Source organism: Poecilia reticulata, chromosome 21 (genome assembly GCF_904066995.2).
Source record: "Poecilia reticulata chromosome 21, P_reticulata-male-v2, whole genome shotgun sequence".
Lineage (NCBI taxonomy): Eukaryota > Metazoa > Chordata > Actinopteri > Cyprinodontiformes > Poeciliidae > Poecilia > Poecilia reticulata.
Genome location: NC_088850.1, coordinates 23,084,808 through 23,110,269, shown reverse-complemented (window position 1 = coordinate 23,110,269; position 25,462 = coordinate 23,084,808). Strand labels below are relative to the sequence as shown.

At 43.4% G+C, this 25,462-nt stretch overlaps 1 protein-coding gene across 4 annotated transcripts in view; it reads left to right on the top strand.

Annotated features, from left to right (window-relative positions):
- fynb (FYN proto-oncogene, Src family tyrosine kinase b) overlaps positions 1–19,215 on the top strand; it is a 74,038-nt gene extending 54,823 nt beyond the window's left edge. For 2 of the 4 annotated variants that reach the window (XM_017302296.2, XM_008398533.3), the window contains 9 exons: positions 4,286–4,384; positions 5,126–5,229; positions 5,321–5,470; positions 9,245–9,409; positions 11,904–12,083; positions 13,799–13,875; positions 15,061–15,214; positions 15,946–16,077; positions 17,617–19,215. In XM_017302296.2, the coding sequence (XP_017157785.1) occupies positions 4,286–4,384; positions 5,126–5,229; positions 5,321–5,470; positions 9,245–9,409; positions 11,904–12,083; positions 13,799–13,875; positions 15,061–15,214; positions 15,946–16,077; positions 17,617–17,825 (1,270 nt within the window). In that variant the 3' untranslated portion in view covers positions 17,826–19,215. Of the gene's footprint in view, positions 1–4,285; positions 4,385–5,125; positions 5,230–5,320; positions 5,471–9,244; positions 9,410–9,686; positions 9,843–11,903; positions 12,084–13,798; positions 13,876–15,060; positions 15,215–15,945; positions 16,078–17,616 lie in introns of all 4 variants that reach the window. The other 2 variants (XM_008398532.3, XM_008398535.3) reach the window with 2 other exon arrangements.
- Positions 19,216–25,462: the final 6,247 nt, after the last annotated feature.

The following is a 25,462-nucleotide window of genomic DNA, read 5'->3' as shown; positions in this document are numbered from 1 at the left end:
TGCAAATACGACCCCTTGTCTCTTAGCTGAAGGAGTTAGTGGAGGCAGCTGGGAGGAGAGCGGGCGCGCTCCCTGACTGAGCCGGGGTCAAAGCGGCGGCTTGCACCAGGCAGGCTGAGGTTTGCTTTCATGATCTGGGACAGGACAGAGCCCAGAATAAGCCTGCTGCTGTTTGTGGAGTTGGAAAACCATAAATGTCATGTTTAACTATAACACCAGCCTGAGATGAGAGGCCCCACAAGGAAAACACTGTTGTTGTTTTCACTTCCATACGTCAGTCAGAGAGACGTGTATGGCGACCCCTAGGGGCCATAAATGAGCAAATACGCAACAGGTCTGTTTTATATAGTCATAGAGATAATAAATGTCCGTTTAAAACTGCACATATGAACAAGCCTCGGTGAGAGCATGTTTGTACATTCTTAACTCTTTGGTGCAGATGCAGGTTGAGAATCGATCTATTAACTACCGACATGAAAAAGACACAAGCAGCAAAATTGTCACTAACTCTAAATAATCCATATAGTTTGGGTGTATTTTTCTTTCCTTCTGTCATGTTTTTGTCTCTGAGACGGGAATCTGGAACAAACGTCCAGAAAACATTTTTGTTTACGCATGCATAAACAAAAAAAGGCTTAAATCCAAAACAGGACTGGCTCCAGCTTCACTGAACCCACTGGCAATTTTCATGAGGCTAAACTGACGGCCTGAACAATTTATGACAACGTGGAGTAAACAAAGTTTATTCTGGGCCTGCAGAGGGTGGAGCAGAGCAGAGTGCTGCAGGCTTCCATCTGAACTCCAGCAGGAAGTGCCCAGTTACACCCACAGGGAGGTTGGCTCGTCTTCCTTCCAGTCGGCAGAAGTGCAGACCTTGCGTGCGTGTGTGTGAGTGTGTGTGAGTTTCAGAGTGGATACACCATCATCCGCCTGCTGTTTCAGTCCGGAGATGATTTTCACTCCAGCAGGCTGAGTCGGAGCGTGTGTCTCTCTGTCTGTGCAGCGCTCTGCAGCAGTGCAGTGACATTTGAGGAGGCAGGGGGAAGTTTCAGGGGCAGCGCTGTCACCCTGCTCTCCTTTCTGTTCCGCTGTACGCTGAGAACGCTGCAGAACGCTGAGGCACAGTCAAACCTCTGCTGCAGTTACTGTAATAAAAAAAATGCTGCGTCTAAATCAAGGTTATCGTAGTTAGCTTAAACAAACGAAATAATGAAAACTGAAAATTGAGAAAACCTTTTTGTTAGCTGAAATAAATAAATAAATAAATAAATAAATAAATAAATAAATAATGTTAATTGATGGGGGAAAAGCGATAAGTATATGGAACTATGTCTTGCTTATATGAAGCATACTGAAATAATAGATAATATATTCTCTGTTTTTTGAGTTTATGAATCTATTCATTTCCCCCACACACATAAGCAGTTCACTTCAAATTGTGGCTGTAATGTAGGCATATCGTATCGTTTACTGTTTATTGTGATAAATTTCTTCATATGATAAAAATTTAGATTTATCATTGTCACCATAAATTCCAGTTGAAATGAACATATGATTCAATACAGTTACTTTGTGCAGTTTAGTGTTACAAATCACATTTCTTTATGTGACTGGTGTCCTACAGAAGTCCATCACAAATGTTCTTGTTTTTCAAGAGCAGCATTTTTGCTGCGGTGCTGTTAGTGATACAGTTACCTAAAAGAGAACTAATGAATAGTTCTTATCGTCACTTATTGTTATCAAAATAATACCACAAAAAATCGCGATAAAACTTTAGCTCCATATCGCCGACCCCTACTGAGATGTGACAATATTCTAGGGATTGAATACTTTTGCTTATTCTTCTGCTGTGTTTTATCTCCTGAGCTGACACACACTGAATAATAAATGTGAGTCCAGCAGCCTGCTGAAGACTTCACACTTTCCCTCTGACTGTCTCACCACCTCAGCCTTTAGCTCTGCAAGGTCACCACACCCTGTTAGCATCCTGTCTCAGCCCAGCCGCCATCTTTCACATTCCTACACGCCTCAGTCCCAGCATCCCCCCACACACACACTGCTCCCCCCAGCCAAACTCAGCCGGGACAGGAAAAACTCGCTCTTCCTCCTCCTCTCTGTCATTCCTCATCCTCCTCTTCATCAGCAGGAGCCAGACAGAGCTGCATCTTTTGCTCCGTCTCCCCTCCACCCACTCTCTGCCCAAATTCCGGGCTTCATCCAGCTGCCTTCCACTGCCACCTGCTGGAAAGCGGTGGTAAAACAGCAAAAAAAAAAAAAAGGTGGGGTGGGGTGGAGTTCGAACTCCTCTGCTCCAGGCTGTGAGAGCTGGTAGGAAGGGGCCACCCGCTGTGTGAGGAAGTGAGGCAGAGCCTCAGACGTGTTGATGTTTGGTTGTGTTGTGTGCTGACATCCTTTAGGAAGCAGGTCTGCGTCCCTGGAGGGGATGAGGCATTCGCTGCGTACGGCTCTCAGCCTGCCTGTTGAAGCAAAAACATGTGAGCTGTTTGCTGCTCAGCCGGAGTTGCGCTGGTCCGACTGACTGCTGTGGACAAACACAGCAGTGCTGTGATGGCCTGTCCCAGTCTGCGGCCTTGGGGTCTGCAGAGGCTCTGGGTCCATCAGAGGCAGCAGGAGGCTGCTGGTTCACTGCTGCTGCTGTTTTCTGTTTGTGGTGCTGCAGAGATGGTTGAAGGGGAAACAGCTCCACTCTGCTCTGCCTGCTCAGGTCGCCCCATGTCCTGCACTGTCTGGAGAGGAATCAGAGTTTAGCTGTTTCTGCAGTCAAGACCAGTTTGGGAAAAGCAGAAAAAACTCTTTCATGTCCCATCATCTAACTGGATCCATCTGTCTTTTATTTTCTGCTTCTATCTTTCTATCCAACGTCCCTCTATCTTACCTTCCTTCCTCTCTCTCTGATGTTCTTCCTTCTTTACTCCTCTTCATTTTTCTTTGTATCCTTCTGTCTTTTATCCTCTGAATCAGCATACAGTTACAAAGAATATGTGGAAAATAATATATAAGAGTGGAGAAAGACAAAGGAACACAATGAGACAGACAAATGATGACGGAAAAGAAAGTGACGGATATAGACTGATTACCACAAAGTGATCAGCAGCAACTGAAAACAGAAAGACCTGAACCAAAACGTATCGATGAAAGAAGTAATAATAATAAAATAAGAAATCAAACTAAAAGACAAATATGATAAGACCCTAATGACGATAATGAACACAAAACTGAACGGCGTATGGAAAGACCTTAATGTCAATAATGATCGAAAAGGAAACACAAAAACAAAACTCAAACAGTCCTGGATAATTTCATATCCACAGTGTAAATATCTGCTTTAATGCTCTATGTTAGAATAGATGTGTGACTGACATGTCTGGAATGTTGAGTTTGGAGTTATTACTGAGAAGTGAAGGTGGTTTGTGCACTTTAGCTAGGTCCTGGAGAAGAGCCAGCACTTCTCACTGAGCTCATGTGATGTGACCCATCAGGTGGACATTATTCCAGAGACAAGTGAAGCAGCTTATTGTTTAGCTGCTCTGGATGAAGCAAACCCTGTAAATGCTTCTTTTAGAGCCTGACTTGACCTGACCTGACTCGCCCTGAGATGGAGACAGAGATGCACATTATTCAAACGTGTTTTCCTCCTTTAGAACTGGAGGAAGTTCTGAACAACGTGATTGGCATGAAGACCTGTCTGACAGAGACGTTCAGCACAAGCAAGCAGTATTTAAAAATCTGAGCCGGAGACACTAAAACACAGCCTTGTTGTTCTGGAAAGATGTTCCTCCGTCGGCTGAGACTCCTTCCTGCTTTTCCCCTGTTGGTGAAACATCCTGAGAGTGTCTGAGCGTCAGTCAGCCGCCTTCACATGGGGTTTTATTTTTATCATCCAGCCCCGTGTCTTCTGCTAAAACATCTATCAGTGTAATAACTTCTGCAGATTTCAGATGACATGTGCATTCTTGTTTTGTTTTACACCAAAAGCAGCATGTAAATGAGGCTTCAAGATGAACAGCGCCATGTTTTTTACTTGGAGTTCTCCATTATAGAGAAAGACTAATTATTAGCAAATAACGAGGAAGTAGGACTTTAAGAACAATACAGGAGAAGGACTGAGAGGATGGAATGTAGCAATGTAATAATCATTTCTAGCAGAATTTTGTAAGAAAGTCATGCTAGGTCATATGGAAATGTGACTTATACACACGTCGAACCTTTGTTCTTCAGTTTGCATTACAAACCGACCAATGACAATGATGTCTGTGTTTTTCAGTGAGGGGGACTGGTGGGACGCGCGCTCGCTGACCACCGGGGGCAGCGGTTACATCCCCAGTAACTACGTGGCTCCAGTAGACTCCATCCAAGCTGAAGAGTAAGTTCTGGTCTTTAATGGTTTTAATGGGAGGCTGTAAAAGAACGGAGGAATGGGACTGGTTTGAGGCAGTTAGGGTAGACTCCACTGTCAGCCCACGCAGACAGGTGTTAGGTTAGGCTCCACCCACCTTATCAATCTACCAATCAGTGAATCAGGGTTTATTAGTCTACAACTTTATACAATCAAAGGAAACATAAAGTCCTTTTGCAGAAGTTGAACCAAGAAACAAGCAGGTTTACATCACCAAACAGTGAATAACATAAAACCTGAATGAAATGTCAAAAATGAACAATATAATCATATTGAGAAATAATGGAGAGAATAAACTCACAATTAAACTGCTTTAGTTATTATTGTCTCTTAAGACACATAAATAAATGTTTTATCTATTCTGATCTAATTAAAAACGCAGCAGCATAAACTAAAGAGAAACTAAAGTAAATCAAATAAAGTTTGACTAAAGCAAGCAGCACTAGGTGTAAACCACTGATTAATACAGTTTCTAAACAAAAAAAAATGTAATTAATTATCCAACCTACTACACTCATTAAAGTAAAGATCGCACGTTTTTCTGTCTTTTTGGAAAACACGTTAGGGAATAACTTTTTTTAGACAACGAACTTCTGGGACTTTATTTCTTAAAGCTTTAAACTGTGTTTTAACTCATGTTACCAACACATGACAGAATGAATTAAGGAAAAGTTATCCAGACTGTTTGAGCTGACTGCTTTCTTTCAGTTGGTACTTTGGTAAACTGGGCCGCAAGGACGCAGAGAGACAGCTGCTGTCCACTGGCAATCCTCGGGGCACCTATCTGATCCGAGAGAGCGAAACCACAAAGGGTAAAGCGAGCACACACACACACACACACACACACACACACACACACACTGAGCCTCTCTTCCCTCCTAACCCCCTCTGTGTGTCCCCCAGGGGCCTTCTCCCTGTCCATACGGGACTGGGATGATGTGAAAGGAGATCACGTCAAGCACTATAAGATTCGTAAGCTGGACAGCGGAGGATATTACATCACCACCAGGGCTCAGTTTGACACGCTGCAGCAGCTGGTTCAGCACTACTCGGGTAAAACGAAGAGCGTTTCTTCCATGTTTACAGTTTATTAGGAAAATGTTCAGTTTACAGTAAATGATCAGCGTCTGACACGTTAAGACCTGAAGATTAAAACTTTCTCTAATCGGGTTTTTAGTAATAGAACCGGTAATAGTTCCACTGGTTATTTTCAAGACCTGAATAAATAAAGTCAATAACACTTTATTTGACAGAGTGTTTATGACACTGTCATGAACCTGAAGGAGTCTTTATGAATGTCTGACAGTTGTCATGAAGTGTCATTCGGTAAATAATGACACTTTTAATGCGAAGTTGCTCTAAAAGTTGCATTTAAACTCCATTAGAAGTACCAACTTTGTACTATTTTGTAAATAATGACACTTTAATGCCAACTTAGCACTTTTAATGGACTTTCAATGCAACTTTTAGAGCAACTTTGCATTAAAAGTTGTTTTTTACTATTTGCAGTACTTCCCCCCTTTTTCCTTTCTCCTGTGATTCCAGCATTTTGTTGATTTAATTTTTTTACTTCTATTTTCTGTTATTGTCGCATATTTTTTTGTGCTTGTAGCATTTTTCTGTTGCATCTGTTTTTTGTTTTTGCGTGTTGGCATCATACATGTCTGCAGCTCGTTTGGACCTGTGAGCCACCATAAAGTAACCCAGATTATTGCTGTTAATTTTTGACTAACTTTGCAAACGGCTCCAAGTCAACTGCTTCTTCTTCTTTGACTATATCCACTGTATTTTGCAAAGCAGCAGACTATATAGGTTCTCCAGCTCCATCGCTGTGAGCTGCTCAGAGATGGAGTATCAGATCCTCACAGTAATGGACCTTCACTGCTTTAGTTTTCATTCATCCTCTAACTTTTCACTCCGCTCCGTTCCTATATGTGCATCCAGCTGGAGTCACTGATGTGACTGTATGTCTTGAGCTGGTTACTGTCTCCAGTCCCACCCACTGGCTCCCCCTCATGGGGAAAAGGGAGATTCTTTGACACGCTCTAGTTGGCACATTGGCTCATCGACCTGCATGGTCAACAACATGGATTCTCTAACCATCCTTCTGCCTCGTATCGACTCTGGGCGATGTCTGTATCCACATCAGACCTCAACTCTTTTCAGGGCTTCTGCTTGTTTGGCATCTTGCTGTTTATTGGCTTTTCTTCTGTGACAGTCACATACAGACACCGTTCTTTAAAGCTCTCAGAAGCAACAACATACTTGTTGTTTGGTCTATGTTGAAAAAATGTAAGTAAATAAAACCACATGCTCAAAATGCTCAGGTGGAAAACTGTCAGACTTGACATGTTTGAGACATTTCCTGTGATTTAGGATCAGAACTGTACCTGCAGCAGATCTGATGGAAGAACGGTTTATTTTTGGTGTGCAGCAGATGTTTTTAGTGTAGAACTATGGGTAGGCCTGTCTTTCTGCCACTCCACATCAAACCAGGTTCATTTATCAATATGTATTAATATGAGTAGGTAGGGAAGACGTTGTTCAGTTGAAATGCCTTTATAAGCTGAAGTAGCTTTTTCATTTTTCACCAATTCACATCAGCTTCAAATCAGAGGTCAGCTTCAGCACCGTCGGCCATCTGTAGAGACGGTTGTATTTTGTTTTGTTTTTTTTCTTTAAAGTTCTGACACTGTCCACTGGACATGTACAAAGTAGATGAGTAATAAACATTTGCTGTAGGTACAGCTGACCCCACCAGCTGTGCCGCCCTGGTCAGAGAGCCCCATCCCCCATAATAATAAAAGGCAGTTCTGCATGTCAGTGAAATCCTGGGACGAAGTTTATGTCCTTCTAAATGTGTCAGGATTAATAAACACGACGGATCATTTAAGGTATTTCGTTTTTTTTTTTTATTTCCAGCTCCACTCGGACTCTGATCAAAATGACTTAAAACAATAAGCTCGTTTTTTATTTTTTATTTCTTTTCTTTCATTACCTTTAAAATTCCATGATTCTTTTGAACTTTTTCCTACCTAAACATTGTGTTGAGTGATTTTTGTTTTTTCAGAGCAGTTATCAGAGTTCAGAGCTAATCTCAGATTGATCTCTCCCTGGGCTCTGTTTTCACACTCGCTGCGTAGCAACCCGCCTCACATTGACGGGTTTTATGAGCAGAGTGAACGCAGCGGCGTATTGATGTATCGATCACTGCGTGGAGCTGAGGTGGCCCAGATGGGCTCTGATGGTCCGGTCCGCAGCATTAATCCTCCCACAGGAGACATCCAGCCCTTTATCTTGTCTTTACTGCTGTGTGCAAACACCTGAGGGCCTTATAATGGGCTGGGGGCTGGGGGGTGTCCTCCTCTACATATCAGCATGAAGGGACTGGCGGAAGCTCTGCTCCAATCCACTGCTTTAATCAATGCTGAGCAAACAGCAGAGCTTTGTGGTGTTTTGGTTCCATGATCTGGGCGGCGTCCGGGTGTCGTCAGCTGATGTGAGGTCAGTGGGGTGGAAACAGCCTCTAATGCTTCATGTTTGACCCAGACCAGGACGCAATGTTCCACTGGCACCAAGAGCAGAACATGCCATAAAATGTATATGAGGCTGAGAGCCGATATGAGAGAAGAAAACGCTACATGAGCGGAATGTTTAAAGTTGAATCGTCTAAAAATGTCAGATCAAATGCATTCTCAGGGATTAAATTAAATGATTAAACAATCCTGAGTTCATTTTACAAAATCACGTTTGATACATTTAGCTTTTTTATAACAACTGAAGGTATCAATCATAGTTACTAGGCCTGTCGCAATAAACAATAAATCAACTAATTGCATGATAACTTTAAAAAAATGAATACAATTAAATTGCAAGCTCAATAATTTTTATTTGCATAATTTAACGTTTTTCTCTTTCTACTAAAAACTGGATGATGAAGGAACACATTTAACACTTCCAGTGTTAAATGCTAGATGCTCATTGCAATTTAAAGTTTATTGATATTTGAGAATGTGTCTTGCATTATTTTTGCCATAACCATTAAATAACTTGAAAAGGCACTGAAAACAATAATATTATCATTTATTGCAATAATTTCTGGAATAATTTATCATCCAGCAAAATTTGTTATCCTGACAGGCCTAATAGTTACTTGATTGTGATATAGAATGACACTGTGTGCCTGGAAAATGCATGATAATAATAATTATAATTTAGGGTCTCTTGGTTCATGTCGTGAAGGGAAGCCAAGAAAGACACACACTTCATGAAGTTGGATTCTTGATGAATCAAACTCTAAAAGCCTCATGAAAACACCCTAGTCAAAGTCTGGAGTTAAACCCAATAAGAACTGTTCTGTAAAGCAGGTTATTTAAACCAGTCCAGTGTAAAGCTCTGGTTGTCAGGTAACGCTTGGTGGCTGGTGTTGGGTTTATTGGGCTGTTACGTTTTCAGATAGAACCAGGTTGGTTTGGAAAGACTTCCTTCCTGAAATCTCATTTTTGTGTTTCCTCAGATCATCTCTGTCTGATATTGATATAGTTTGGTAATCTGAACTGATCCACAGCTTCTCCTCCTTCTGCTCCTGTTGAATTGTAAAATAAATTCTTCTTCTTGGTTCATCTTTGTCCTGTTTGTTTCTCTGACCTGGATATTTTTTTCCCATGTTCCTTCTACAGAAACCTTTTTATTTCCCTCCCGCTGTGTTTTTCCCCCCTCTGCCTCCATGTCTTCTGTATCCTCTGTCCTCTCCGCCCGGCCGGACTCTTTGCTAACTCTCTGCACATGTCTCCCTCTGCTCCTCTTTGCTGCTGCGTGGCCTTGCAGACCGCGCTGCAGGCCTCTGCTGTCGCTTGGTGGTTCCCTGCCACAAGGGGATGCCCCGCCTCGCCGACCTGTCGGTGAAAACCAAAGATGTGTGGGAGATCCCACGGGAGTCGCTGCAGCTCATCAAGCGCCTGGGGAACGGGCAGTTTGGGGAGGTCTGGATGGGTACGGACCCAGCCGTCTCCGGTGGTCACACCGGGGGGGGATTGGGATGGGAACAGAGACTCCAGACACACCTTGAAATCAAAACAGGAGAATAATGAATAATGTGGAAGCTGAGAGAATCATAAAGCAAAGATTCTAAATCACAAAAACACAGATTGTGTCAGGAGGCTCTGCTTCCCCAACCAACATGGCCTCCCTCCGTGTGCGCCTCCGTGCATGCTCCTCTCCCCGTAGTTAACCCTTGTGCCTTGCCTCCCCCCTTCCCCCAACCATGTAGAGAGTGCGGATGGTTTGTGCTTTAATTTAACGGGCGTGTGCATGAACTACATCCCCGACACTGTGGGCTTGAGCCACGATGCCTGGGAGATCAGCAGAGACGCCCTGAACCTGGAGGAGCAGCTGGGGACGGGATGCTTTGCTGAAGTGTTCTACGGTAAGAAAATCAGAAAAAAATCCAAATAAAACCTGAGCTTCCCTTTTTCACATGTTCCTCAGGAGGTCTGTGATGAGACAGACGGGGGCTCTCAGGTGTTCTGGAATATTCCTTACAGAGTTTCAGCTCCTTGATTCAACCAGCAAATCTGTTCCTCAACTTCTACACGTCCAGATATGAGCTCCACTGCTTTCTTTCTCCTTTTGGGGGGAGCTAATTATATCCATTATATGTGATTCTCCAATACAAAACAAGACTCCTCTCTCTCACACACACACATGCACACACACCCTCTAGAATCACCTTTTACTTCAATCCCAGCTGCAAGTCTCTAGTCTCCTAAAGACTAAGACTTTTTTTTCACCATTTCTCTTTACCAAACTATTGTAACTAAGTAACACACATTGAGTTGGTGGTTGTCAGTCAAAATGCAAAAAATGTTCAAGGGGTGTGAATAGTTTTTCAGGGACTGCAGATGTTTGAATGTCGACATTCCCAGCAGGACAGGCGGTGATCAGCAGGAGGCCTCCACCCAGCTGCTCCGCTAACACCAGCTAACTGTGATTACTGAATAAATCCCTCCAACTCATTCCAAACTCAGTTAGTTCATGCAATACTAACATCCCCTCTACAGTGTGTATGTTTGACTCAGAGTGAGATCAGAGGAGAGAGTCTGTGAGTTCCAGACAGCAGGGTTCCTGCAGTCTGGAACAAATCTGTTTTTCTGTTTCATTCTTGGACCAAATTAAATGAAAAGTAAATTTAATTAAGGATTTTAAGCAAAAAGAGAATTTTTCAAATTCATGGCGATGTTTTTATTAGTTGACTGAAACGTTCAGGTTCACACAGCGGCATGTTTCTAATGCATGACTGTGGATTTGGTCATCAACATTAAACGGTTCAAAACCCATCTGAGAATCAGGCTGCAGTCACTCAGCTGGAAAATGTCCCAAACCTGTGATTGTTGTTTTTTTTCCCCCTATAAAAGCTTGATCCAAAGTTTTCATGGTAACCTGAACGGCACAATTCTCATATTTAAACCTCCCAAAAAAAAACTGATCTGTCCCACTTTCATACGTGGAACTAATTCCGTTAGTCAGAATGATCAAGTCACAGTCTGTCATTGATGTGAGACATGCATCATAATTTTCAACACTCCTGATTCTGGATAAACATCTAAACATATCTTTACAGAAGTTACCGTTAGTTGTGATTTCTTTAATATTGATCTGCAGACGGCTTCCTCCTGCTGTGTGACGACGACATTCCTCCTCTGAGCAAAAACCGCTCACACAGAACCTCCTTACAGTCGCATCATTCAGAAACATGAACAACCAAGCAAAAATAAATAAATAAAACATTCAATCAATCAATCAAATTTTATCTGTATAGCACATTTCAGCAGCAAGGCATTTCAAAGTGCTTTACATAATTAAAAATGTGACATTGTATAAACTGTAAGAGAGATTTTGAAAAAAAAAAAAAGATAAAAACATTAAAACCCGCACCCCTTTTCAACTAGGGGGGACGACACCTGCACCCCTGCCTTATCTGGGACTCAAGCCCGTTCTGGGACTTTAGTCAAAAACGCCGTTTGACAAGTACTCCAACCTCTAGGTTTTTAGTTGAAACGCTGTCAACTGGGACTCTAAACCCCGTAGGACTTTAGATAAACGCTGTTTAACTGGGACTCTAACCTTCATTAAACAGTGAACTTCATCATAAAATAATAATTGAGCATTAAGACCTGCTGAGTGAGAATATCTGTAAACATTTTTATCTGGAAAAGTCTGGAATGATGATTTGGAAACCATGTAGGAACCCCAGCTCAAAGTAAAGGTTCAGTTCGCTGTGTTTGTCATCAGAAAGCAACGTAAATCACATCATCTCCGATCTCACTCTGTATTGCATGACATTTCAAAGAAAGCCCTCCTGATTCCCCCCATGTGCATGCCTGCCTCCCGTCGACTGCCTGTGTACCTGACGCAGTGTGAATGGCAGCAGAGGCTCCTGCTGTGCTGACGCTGGCATGTGTGTGTGCGTGTGTGTGCATATGAGCAGGAACGTGGAACGGCACCACCAAAGTGGCGGTGAAGACGCTGAAGCCCGGCACCATGTCCCCCGAGTCGTTCCTGGAGGAGGCTCAGATCATGAAGAAGCTCCGCCATGACAAGCTGGTGCAGCTGTACGCCGTGGTGTCTGAGGAGCCCATCTACATCGTTACAGAGTACATGAGCAAAGGTACCGCCACATGGGAAAGCCTGGTCGTCATAGAGATGCACTGAGGAGGATCACGTGGTTTTCAAGAGTAGAAATCAGTTACATTTCAGGTTTTCTTTAAGATCTGCTTTTCACAGAGGAAATAATTAATGTTCCACTTTTTAACTGATCCGGATGTTCATATTTTTTATTCCATCTGTAGATTAGTCAATCTCTTTAGTTATATTCATCGATATAAATGAAGAGCGAGAGGCACTAATTATAAACATCAGTTCCGTTAACGCTAAACCGCTACACTGACACAGGGTTAGCTGATTCTAAAGGGCTAACTTCAATTTAAATTATACCTGTCCTTGAAAGACCACGATCCTTGAGCATCAAGTATTGATGTTCAATAATGTAGTTATGTATTTATGTTTATGACTTGTTCTCTGCTGTTCGTGTTTTATTTTGTTCTGGTCTGTTTCTTGTTTGAAATAAAATCATTGGAGAAAAAGAGTGAGAACATGAGGAGAGGAAACAGAACTGCTGCTGTCTTCACCCTCTTCAAAATAAGAGCATGTACATAAATGTTTAACTACTTGAAGAGTCAATAACCAAAACTTCGACACAGCTGTCGAACGTTCTTCAACCCAAGGTTTGCTAAGCAGCTAAGCAAATTGGTGCATCGGAATTTATTTAGAAAATTGATTTCGAGGTGCTGAATATTTCCAAGGTCAGCAAAATCCCTGAACAAAACATTAGCTCTGCTTTTATTTAAGTATGGTCACCACTGATCGGCACAGTGTAGAATTCTGCTGCGCTGCAGAACTCTGAAGCCGGCTCAGTTAAGTAGCTTTCTCATGTGCAGTTCACCAGAAAATAGAACTATTATAAAAAGAAATGGATAGATGTTACATTAATTTTTTATCATTAATGCTTGAGTGCGTGTTCTGGAGCAAACAGAAAGAACTCCTGTCTTTGTTAAAATCCTCCAAAAACTCAATAAGTTGCTTAATGACTTTAAACTTGGCTGAATAAAGCAAGAATTGGGACATTGCATCCTTTTAGACCATTTTCATGTTTGGATCTAAAAGGATTTTCAGATCCCTTTTTCTACAGGATTTCAAACTGCCTTGCAGTTTCTTGTTGAGCAGGTGAAAAAGTAACTGTCCATGTCACATTTTCGGCCCTCATTGCTGAAGATGTGGACCCCACTGGTCTGACCTTCACCCAGACCTGCAGTCTGACACTCCAGCCCAGTAAAAAGTCCAGAACAGTGAACCACTGGAGTCTCTGTGAAGTCCGTTTCATTTAGTCTGAGCTGCTTCTGTTCCTCTGCGGAGCAGCAACCGCTCTGGTCTGGTGAAACGGACTACAGATCGTTAAGACCATCAAAGCCGAGCAGTAATTCAGAGAGAGAACGCAGAGCGAGCCGAGGACATGCACGAAGGGAAGCTTTGATGTGCATCATCACCGCGTCTGATCAGCATCCATCTGTGCAGCCTGAAATGCTCGAGTGTCTTTTTAAAACAAGCTGAAGCTCTGTGAACTTTCTGAGTCTTTGTGAAGCCACCGGTCCTGTTTGTCCCTCAGAGCCATCGCTACTTTTGATGACCTGAAGCAGACAGTCCCAACCCACAGACTCAGTCTGTCAGATTTGTTAGATGCGGTGTGTGGAGGCTGAACAGCAGGTTTGGGTTGAGGTTACAGGAAAGGGGAAACCTTTTTCAGCTGCATGTGTTTGTGTGCTGCAGGCAGCCTGCTGGACTTCTTAAAGGACGGAGAGGGACGAGCGCTGAAGCTGCCCAACCTGGTGGACATGGCAGCACAGGTGTGTATCGGCCTCAACGCTCATATTTCTACATGTACTTTTAAGCATAAAATCAGTGGTGGTTTCTGATATGAACCACATGGGCAACCACTCAGGGTGGCATTTTGTGATTTTGTGTGTGTGTGGGGGGGCAGCATGAGTGCTCTGCCCTCCCACAATACCTGACCCCCTGATTCTTACAACACCATCACCCCACCCCTCACTCCCCTCCCCCGCATCCCAACAATGTTCATGGAGCGCCAAAAAGGTGGGTCACCCAGGGCGCCAAACGGGCTCGGATCGCCTCTGCATTAAATGCAACACTACCACCAACCACTATTTCAGTCATCGATTATTCTGAAGTGGCACATTCTGCTGATTTTTCATTTAAGCCTTTTCTATCCAATATTAGAAATCGAATAAAATATGCAAATTAACAAATACTCAAATTTCTTTGTTAATTAAGAAAATAGACATTTTATTAAAAATGCAACAGCAGTTCTCCTTTAGAGGACACTTCTGCTCGACTTCATGTCAGTACAGTACAGGGCTGATCTGGTGATTACTTGTCATAATGTGCTTATTAGAATATTTTTTACAGAAAAGCAGTGTTTGTTGTTGTTTAGTCCTCAAATCTGCAGTAAGAAGAAAATCATTGCTGAGACGAATCTGTCATGGCCATAATGGGGACGATTCTGGCCTCCATGCAAAATGCTTCATGTGAATGAAATATTAATACAATGAACAGACACACAATGTTAAATAGTTAAAGTCCACAACCAAATCAAATTCAAGATCTGTGACAGGGTTAGAAATGCTCTTCATTCTGTCTGAGCCTGAGAAAAAAATATCACAGAACAGTTTGAGTGTCTACTTTGCGTTGATCTTACAGAAAACTTTTACGCATCTGTTTTTTTGTTCGTTGTGTTTTTGAGTAAAGTTTTTCAGAGTCTTTTGTTTGGACTGTTTTGAAGCAGATTTTACTCCCCACATCACCGTGTCATAAAATGTCCCATGTGAAACGCACAGTTCCTGTTTCTTTCATGTTTCCTTTTGTCCTGAATCGCTCAGTGTGGCTGCTTTTTAAGCTCCAACTGCAGAATCAAACTCATGCAGATAACCTTGTTGCTTTAGCACCTCTTTCCACCACACTTTTTTTTCCTTCCACTCAACTTACCAATGCATTTTTCCCCCTCTGTTCTTCAGGTGGCAGCAGGCATGGCCTACATCGAGAGGATGAACTACATCCACAGAGACCTGCGCTCGGCTAACATCCTGGTGGGAGACAACCTGGTGTGTAAGATCGCCGACTTCGGCCTGGCCCGGCTAATCGAGGACAACGAGTACACGGCCCGGCAAGGTGGGGCTCCCCCCGTCCCCGCCCCACTCACGCTTTCACACACACCACAGCAACCTGGCTATGTGCAGGAAATCCACTTAGAGAGATATACACACAGCACACCCACTGCAGATCTCAGTAGTTCCTCACAGCTCCACAGAACCAGAACTTCCTCCTTATCTCAGTTCAGAAGGCCGTCCGCCTGCTGCCTGCTGATTGAACATATTTTACAAGCCTGTTAGTAGAATGAGCTTTTTTAGCTTTAGTCATTGGGTCTTTCTCCTGACCGCTGTTAGAATAAAGGAGAAAAACAAGCGGTGGTAAAAACAGAGAGGTTTACAGCTGCCAGCATAAAGTACATCCAGTCCTGCCTCTGGAAACACAACCTAAAACAGATGAAGTCATTTTACTGAACACATGTTCTTCATCCTGAAGACTCCCACCTACAACACATGTGGGCTGGGATTCAAGATGCTGCCACCATCATGCTGCGCTGTGGAGACGGTGCGTTCAGGGAACTCGGTCTCCTGCAGACAGGACTTCTCCTGGTTTTGCTTCAGTAATGACTTTCTTACTTCCCTATAGGTCAGATTCGTGGAGTTCTCCAGTAATAATTGTGTCAAAGTTAGTCTCAGCTGCTCATATCAGAGCAGGTTGGTTGAAGGGATGGAAGATAATTCTGTGTATAAACGATAGATTTACTTTTAATGTTGAATTTTATCTGGCCTGCTGGATTTTTGTTTTGTTTTCAGGAGCAAAGTTTCCCATCAAGTGGACGGCCCCGGAGGCGGCACTGTACGGCCGCTTCACCATCAAGTCAGACGTTTGGTCGTTCGGCATCCTGCTGACGGAGCTGGTGACAAAGGGCCGCGTGCCGTACCCAGGTGAGAACCCTCAGCCCGCCGGCCGCCTTCACTGATCCGTGGTGATGAAGGACAAGCCTGTCCTGTTCAGAACACAGAGCTGTTACTAAAGTACACACTGATCCATCTGGCCCTTCCTGCTCTTTATGGGAGTAAAAGCTTCCTTTCAGCCTGGCTAACCTTTGTCTCACTGCCAGAGGAAGACGGGGAGATAACGGCTAATTGCCACTGCTGGCCTCTGGGACGGTCTCATGTCCAACAGAGAGGAGGAGATGGCACAGTCTGTCCTGAGGTTGGCTGAGTGTCAATCAAGCTGGGAGGTGGAAGGATGGATGACTGGGTGGGTGGGCCTGGGGGTTCTGGGAGGTCTGTGGGAGGGTCATGTTTGTCTGGATAATGCTGTCTGACTGACTGTTCCACAGGCTGAGGTGATGAAGGTTATCACACACAGCTACTGGCTCATTAAGAGGCTCTGATGATCCGTGATGAAACATCCAGCCATTATTCAGTAGAACCAGACTCTCCCGCCAGATCCGGTTCTACTGGGAGCACACAGAGTTCTTCATGTTCCTGCAACTCAATTGTTATCGTTTCCAGTCGGAAAAGCCAGAACAATCTAAATCTAAACACAGATGGTTCCCTAAGAGGGATCCAATGGGGGCCATGACTCCCCCTCACACAGGACGTAAAGTCCAATCAATAAAACATATTGATTATTGTTGGTTGGTTTGGGGTTCCTCCCTAATTCTTTTCTGTCCTGGTTCGGCCACACTGTGATAAAATAGAGAGAACAGCGTTGCTATTGACTGGTATGCTAACGGTAGCTTAGCACCACAACAATTGGCACATCAGCTCAGACATGGCGGTTTCATAGATCTTCCCAGGCAAATCAAAGCCATGCCACTCATATTGATTAATGAGGACTGTCCCTTTAAAGGAGAACATTCTTAATTATTAGCTACATGCGTGTTGTGTTGCTCCTTGATGTGCCCTGCTCTGGACCTTCAGTGAAAATAGAATTTATTATTGATTTTCCATTGGCTGTTCTAATTCCACTGACTGAACAAATTCAAGTTGTTTTTACATGTTTGACCAAACTGGTGAAGCTGTTGGTGTATGTCAGTGTGCTGTGCTGGTGCAGTTATCAAATAAATGCAATTTAGTACATTTGTGTCTGATTAAAAAAAGAAATATTTTCAGTCAGTTCAACTGTTTTTCTGTGTCAGATCGGTATCGGTCGATACTAAACCTCAGATATCTGTATCGGTAACGGAAGTGAAAAAGTGGATCAGTTCATCTCTAGTTTGCAGAGGAACGCTGAGTTCTGCAACACCACAGATTCATATTCCTTCATGTCTTTCTATCGTATTTCTCCTTTAAACACCTGATCTGCAGGATTCAATGAGTGTCTTTGTGTTTTTGCTGACTGGGTGTTTGCTCACTCAGTCGGGTCACCCAGGAGACCTGATACCGGCCCGTTTGAACGGCCTTAACGTGTCCGTTGTGGATCAGCTCAGGAGCCTGTGTCTGGCCTCACTCTGCTCTCGTTTGGCTCCCCAGGCATGAACAACCGTGAGGTTCTGGAGCAGGTGGAGCGGGGCTACCGGATGCCGTGCCCCCAGGACTGCCCCAGCTCGCTGCACGAGCTCATGCTGCAGTGCTGGAAGAAGGACGCCGAGGAGAGGCCCACCTTCGAGTACCTGCAGGCCTTCTTGGAGGACTACTTCACAGCCACCGAGCCTCAGTACCAGCCTGGGGATAACCTCTAAACACCCGCCGCCCTCCACCCCAAAAAAACCCACCCGCTGTCCCATGTCCTCCCCCTCCAACCCTGCAGCCCTTCAGGGCTCAGGTGGAACTGCTGCTGGGGGCAGGGCTGACCCCAGAAGTGTTGTATTTAAATAAGAAAACCCAACAGACTGTGGAGCAGCCAGGCTTCTAGTTCCAGGGATCTGGTCAGCTTCCTCAGCTCAACTCGAGCCTCTCAGATTTTCCTTCCTGCAAAAAAAGAATAAAAACCCGACTCTCTGACTTCCCGGGTGTCTGAACCCGGCAGATGAAGGCTCACAAACTGAACCCGGACGGGGGAGTGAGGGGGTTGGGTAAAGGGGAGCGCTCATGCAAAGAAATAACCTGTATTCTCTGTAAATAAGAAAAGCTTGTTTTAGTTTGTCTGCCTCTGTTCCAGATTTTATTTTCTCCTGCACAAAAATAATAATGAAAAGACAAACAGCAGGGAGAGGAGCGCCGAGCAGCGCATGGATCAGGCAGAAGCTCCAGTGTTATTTTTTAAGATTAAATCTGATGCCTCATTCTTTTTCTTTTTTTTCTGGGAAAAAAATCCTTCCATAAATCATGACTTCATTACAGGAGAGGATTTAGGGCCACTGAAAAAAAATAATTCTGACCATTTTTAGATTACAGTGGGGAATTCTGAGAGAAAAAGTCCGAATTTTGAGGTTAAAGTCATAATTTGTTTTTTTTTGAGTGGGCCAAATCTTTGTGCTTCATCCCCATTCGTATTTAGATTTTATTCTGTTGTTTTTATACGAGCTTCTATAAGAAGCTCTGTGCTCTCCTTAACGAGGATTATGTTTCTACCAATCACGCTCCTTCCTCACAGCTCGGCCGGCTGCTTCTTCTCTTTCTACTCTTTGGACCATGTGCGAGCAAAGAGGAGTCTGCACATGTTCTTGTTGCTCATTTAAATGTTTTTCTTCTTCTTCTTTTGGTGCAGCTTGGAGAGAGTTCCCATCTTCTCCAGCTGCTGAGCCCAAACCAGTTCACTTGCTGAGTTGCTTCTATCTGCTCTCCTCATATAATTCAGCTCCGTACCGAGTCTTTGTTCCAGGTGGTTCTTTAAAGACGTGGTTGTAATGTTGAGTCGGGAAAACTCGGGGACCAATTCAGGTAACGTGTGAAGAAGTCTGAATGTGGAGCCAGTAGAAATGAGGATTCAGCCCAGAGTCGCTGAATAGTCCTCTCTTTTTGTCTTCAGTTGTACAGCTGAATGATTTGTAAGTGTGGCTAACCTCACTCCTTTGTATCTGACATTTCCATTTTTTAACATTTCTTGTTTTTATTAATTCAGTAATTTTTTTCTTTTCTTTTTTTTGCCGTTTGGTATTCAGAAAAGACGAATAAACATTTTACACTCTTTCTGAGACTCATTTCTGACTGGAATTACAATTGAAACATCTGTACACATACCGAATAAAGAAACAATTTCAAATGAAATTGGACTAAACTTTCTCAAATTTATTTTAGTAAGGATAGCTAAAATAATTTGCCTTTGCTAAATGAACAGACAGAGAATAGCTTCAAAGAATCTTCTTAAACTTTCTTTAGATTAAAAGCTGACATTCTTTTCTGATCAATCTGCAGTCATTTCCCCTCACACATTTTCCCTTCCCTCAAATGACTCCATATTCCTCCTGGCGGACTGTAAAATTTGGGAGAAAACAGCTGTTCAATAATAACTAAATACACTGCTCAAAAAAATAAAGGGAACACTTTAACATTTAAGTGAACACTAAAGTGTTCCCTTTATTTTTTTGAGCAGTATACATTTTTTGAACACGCTATCTTTGTTGATTACTCAATTATTGTATACATAATCACAGTGTAATACTTGAACCTTTTCTAATTCTGCTGCTAAAATTTAACCTACGTATGATAAAACTAAAACTACTATAACTATGAAAAACTAAATATTTAAAAACTAGCAAACACAATAACTAAAACTAATATAATTAGACAAAAAGTCACAATGAAATAAAACTAAACCATAATAAAAAAACCCAAGATTATTCTAACCCTGAACCCAAATCTCAAACACCCTGCAATCACAGCAATTAATCATAATCTAAACTAATAATCATGGAGTCCTTAAAGGGACTTTACTGTATTTTTAATTAGTAAAATAAAATCCTTCATTTAAAAGATAAGTGTCATCAAGCATTCAGGCCAGCAGGCATTTTAACACTTTAAGGGTCATAAAACCATTCATGCAATGGTTTGAGGACACCATTCATGTGGAATAACAGCCTGCTCTCACTTATCTACAAGCACCATGAGGATACTTTCCATGTGTGTGAAAGGTCAGAATGTGCTAAGTGACGACTTTGGCAATCCTGTCACCCGGGTACTGTTGCAGAACTCTTTGGGTTTGGCTTTTTACCAGTTTTGTTTATTGTCAAAACAAAATACAAGTTATTTGAAAATGTTATTGATGCTTTAGCATAAATCTCCATACCTTCTGTATTGAAGCTGTAGGAGTCATAAAAGAGAATGGGAATTTTCCCTGCTTTGCCACCCGTCAGTCAGGCTGGTTCTCTCCTGCACTGTTTGACCTTGTTGATGGACGCTGTCTTTACATCTTGTTCCAGTATCTATTCCAAAGTCAAAGTTTCCCAAGCAACAGGGAATCAGGCTCTCTGGTTGAAACAAACTATGTAATCAAGAGTGGCCAATCAATGTGTTTCTGCACAGCAGGAGCATGGGGCACCAGGCCCTCATGAGAGTTTGACTCAGCCAATCCATCACACAATATATCAGGCGGTTAAAATATTTTGTTCCCCCATCCTAACTTTGACAAAAATAAAAGAGCAAATGTTTTTAAACTCACCACCCTCATCCCACCCTCATCTATGGTCATGAGCTTTGGGTCATGACCGAAAGAACGAGATCACGGATACAAGCGGCTGAAATGCCAGGTATGAAGTGCTTTAGCCTTTGAGTTGCCCCACAGCACAGCACAACTGAAACAACCGGTGTGAAGTAGCGAAGTACTTGTACTTCGTTACTTCACACCACTGCCTACCAGATTGTCAACAGGAATGGCATCCCGGACGGACAGATTGTGGTCTTGATGTACGATGACTTAACACAAAACGAGGTATGAGTTTGCTTTTCTTACTGTTTCTGTACTTCTCCTTTCTTCTAAAGAGTTCAGAAACTGCATGCCTATTATTCATTTCTTAATAAGTTATAAGACTACAAATGAACTTACACTAGGGATTGTTACTGTTTACATTCATGGTTCTCAAGCTGTGGTGCATATATATATGTACCCTGACCAACAGGGGGCCCTCCACATTTTTTTCTTTCATAGAAATTAAATAAAAATGGGGCCCTGTCAATTACAAAATTAATCATATTGTGTTTTCTAAAATTGTTTTTAGCAATAAAAATCAAATGTTACCACTCCCAGACCAAAAAGCACACATCCATATTTGGACTGAATCCTCCCCTGGATCCTCCTGGATCTGCATGAAATGCAATCTAGAAACAACCAATCAGTAGCAGGAGAGTTTTAGTGCTGTCAATCACCATCTCATGTGGCTGCTCATCCTCCCTCTCCTTGCTCTGTGCTATGCTGCAGCTAGCACTGCCTGTTTTGAATGCTCATTCTGGTTAGCATAGCTACCAGTGATGGCAGATAAACGGTTTTCCTGTAACGATAAGTTGTTTCTCCCCCATTAGCATATTTAGCAGTGAGTGAATGAAGTTGATTAACAGCGCTAAGAGCGTCCTGCTGGTTCTGATTTGTTGTTTTGGCCAGAACATTGCGTTTCTATAGCTAGCAATAGTAGTTCAGGAAGGAGATGGAGGTAGGGATGCCACCCATCCCGTAAAATACGGAATCGTCCCATATTTGGGAGAAGAACTGCAGACCCGTCAGAACCTAAAACACGTCTCTTCATCCCTCAATCATCTGCCGAGGCTCATAGGGATATTCTAATGCATGAATGATTGCTCTACGGATCACTTTTTAAAAACAACTATCACTGCAGTGGAAGTCCCACCCAATGAGAGTAGGGTGACGCGCCATGGGGAGCGTCCCTTATTTTAATTTCTGAAAGGTGGCAACCCTAAATGGAGGAGATTGTTTTCACAGATCATCTGTAACAAACTGCTACGACATTGTGACAGCTTTAACAAATATAGAAAAAACATTTTTATTAAAGTTGTATTCCGCAGCTTGAATAAAATGCAACTATGTGGCATTTTTTGAGAAGTCTGGCTTGCTTTATGTATATTTTGCACATTGCCTATGACTGTTGCTTGTGGGGAGAGACATTTCAGTAATAGAAAAAAAGGAAGCAACCTACTTGCATACAGTATGTAAACTGCTGCATGTAAAATTCATAAGCAACTGAAGGCTCGACAACTGAAGGCTTGACAACTGAAGGATGGACATCTGAAGGCTCGACAACTGAAGGCTCGACAAGTGAAGGATAGACATCTGAAGGCTCGACAACTGAAGGCTCAACGTCTGAAGGCTCGACAACTGAAGGCTCAACAACTGAAGGATGGACAACTGAAGGATAGACAGCTGAAGGATGGACAGCTGAAGGCTCGACAACTGAAGGGTCGACGTCTGAAGGCTCGACATCTGAAGGCTCGACAACTGAAGGGTCGACATCTGAAGGCTCGACACCTTAAGGATTGACATCTGAAGGTTTGACAACTGAAGGATGGACATCTGAAGGCTCGACAGCTGAAGGCACGACAACTGAAAGTTTGACATCTGAAGGGTTGACAACTGAAGGTTCAACATCTGAAGGCTCGACAACTGAAGGATGGACATCTGAAGGCTAGACAACTGAAGGATAGACATCAGAAGGCTTGACAACTGAAGGCTCGACAACTGAAGGCTCAACAACTGAAGGCTCGACAACTGAAGGCTCGACAGCTGAAGGTTCGACAGCTGAAGGTTCGACAGCTGAAGGCACGACAACTGAAAGTTCGACATCTGAAGGCTCGACAACTGAAGGCTCGACATCTGAAGGCTCGACAACTGAAGGGTCGACATCTGAAGGCTTGACATCTGAAGGCTCGACATCTGAAGGGTCGACAACTGAAGGGTCAACATCTGAAGGGTCGACAACTGAAGGGTCAACATCTGAAGGCTCGACAACTGAAGGCTCGACAACTGAAGGCTCGACAACTGAAGGCTCGACATCTGAAGGCTCGACATCTAAAGGATCGACATCTGAAGGCTCGACATCTGAAGGCTCGACATCTGAAGGCTCGACATCTGAAGGCTCGACAACTGAAGGTTCAACATCTGAAGGCTCGACAACTGAAGGCTCGACAACTGAAGGCTCGACACCTGAAGGCTTGACATCTGAAGGTTTGACAACTGAAGGGTCGACATCTGAAGGTTCCATGTCTGAAGGTTCGACGTCTGAAGGCTCGACAACTGAAGGCTCAGCAACTGAAGGATGGACATCTGAAGGTTCCATGTCTGAAGGCTCGACGTCTGAAGGCTCGACAACTGAAGGCTCAGCAACTGAAGGATGGACATCTGAAGGCTCGACAACTGAAGGCTCGACACCTGAAGGCTTGACATCTGAAGGTTTGACAACTGAAGGATAGACATCTGAAGGTTCGATGTCTGAAGGCTCGACGTCTGAAGGCTCGACAACTGAAGGCTCGACAACTGAAGGATGGACGTATGAAGGCTCGACAACTGAAGGGTCGACAACTGAAGGTTTGACAACTGAAGGCTCGACATCTGAAGGCTCGACAACTGAAGGACAGACATCTGAAGGTTCGACGTCTGAAGGCTCGACGTCTGAAGGCTCGACGTCTGAAGGCTCGACGTCTGAAGGCTTGACAACTGAAGGCTCAACAACTGAAGGATGGACAACTGAAGGATGGACAGCTGAAGGATGGACAGCTGAAGGCTCGACAACTTAAGGTTCGACGTCTGAAGGCTCGACAACTGAAGGCTCGACAACTGACGGATGGAAATCTGAAGGCTCGACATCTGAAGGATCTTCAACTGAAAGCTCGACAACTGAAGGCTCGACATCTGAAGGCTCGACAGCTGAAGGCTCGACAGCTGAAGGCTCGACAGCTGGAGACTCTGGCTCACTGGAACGGCACAAGCTGGAAGCCCTGGGACAAGCGGAGGGCTAAGAGATCCTTGTCGCTGGAATCGGATGTGGCATGGGGAGGCTTCTTGGGTCCGGAATCAACATAAGCACAGAAAAGCATCATCGGTCCATTTCTGACGGAGGCACAGAGAGACAAGACACTATTGGCCCTAACTGAGAGAAATGGCATCTCACGGCATTAACAGCACCAGAAAAAAACCTTGAAACAAAGCTGGCTCTCTTTTTCTGGTGCTTTTTTAGGTGACTTTCGAGACACCACACGATCGCATCGTCGACCTCCTCTTTCTTCCTGAAGGACAGCACCCATCCAGCAGACCCGCAGCGTTTAGTGATATCCCTAAAAACCTTTTTACTTAGGGCAGGAATCCATTTCTGCTGGATTTTGTATTGCCGTCCCTCAAATTCAGCCCAGATTTGGTCGACAATGCGATCATGTGTCTCTCTCAGGTAGCTAAGATTCCAACGTTTCTTTGACTTCTTGATTCCTTGAGAAATCAACAACTGTACAAAAAGGTGTACCGCGTCTTTTCGCTCTTCCTCGAGTGATTTCCTCATTGCTCTCAGTTCCTGGACAAACCAGATGACAGGATTCACCAGAGATCTAAATTCTAACTCCACCTTGAGCCACTCGTTGGGGTCCTGGTCATCTGAGGGAGATGTCACCATCGATATGACATGCTTTATAAAAAGCATGTTAAATACCTCCGTACACTCGTCTTTTATATTCTTCTCAATACCCATGGCCTGGACGAAGGCCTGAGAAACAATATTATCAAATGTGGCTTTCAAGTCCTGATATGTAAATCCCTGGTTCTCAACCAGGTCTGAAACCACATCTGAAAAGACATCTGTCAGATAATTCAAAAGATGTTCGGTGTTCTCTCTGATGTCCTCATATTCCAAAGTCAAATCGTCCCAATCTTCCTCTGGGATTTGTTGGTAATATTCCTCAATCGCAGGAATTGCAAGATCATCCACTAAGACATGGAGATCTGCTCTTATTGAATTCATCAGCGCCATTTTCCTAGATTAAACGAGATCCTCTTCTCCTCGAACTGACTTGTAATGAGGTAGAATTTTACCAACAGGAGTTATATACGTGTTACACAACAAAGCGCTTGTGACATCACAAACTATGACGCATCAGCACAGAAATACATGCAGAGCAATGACGTAATCGGCATGCAAGTGTTCTGACGATCTGTGCTACCTCGTCACTTTGTCTTATCTGACCACTTCTTTTTCAGTAATGAGTAATCTAAGGCGTTACTATTCCAAATCCAGCAATCAGATAAAAGTTACTTATCCAAATCATGCGCGTTACTATTTTCTTTAGTAATGTCATTATATTTTCTCTGCGCGTCTTGGGGAGCGACCGCCGTTTCTACGCGACATTTATCAGCTGATCAGCTGATGAGAAAGAAACATGAACAATGGAGGGAGGAGGGAGATGCGCATTTTGTTGCTGGAAAATCAAGAACTATTTTGAGTTTCTGTCA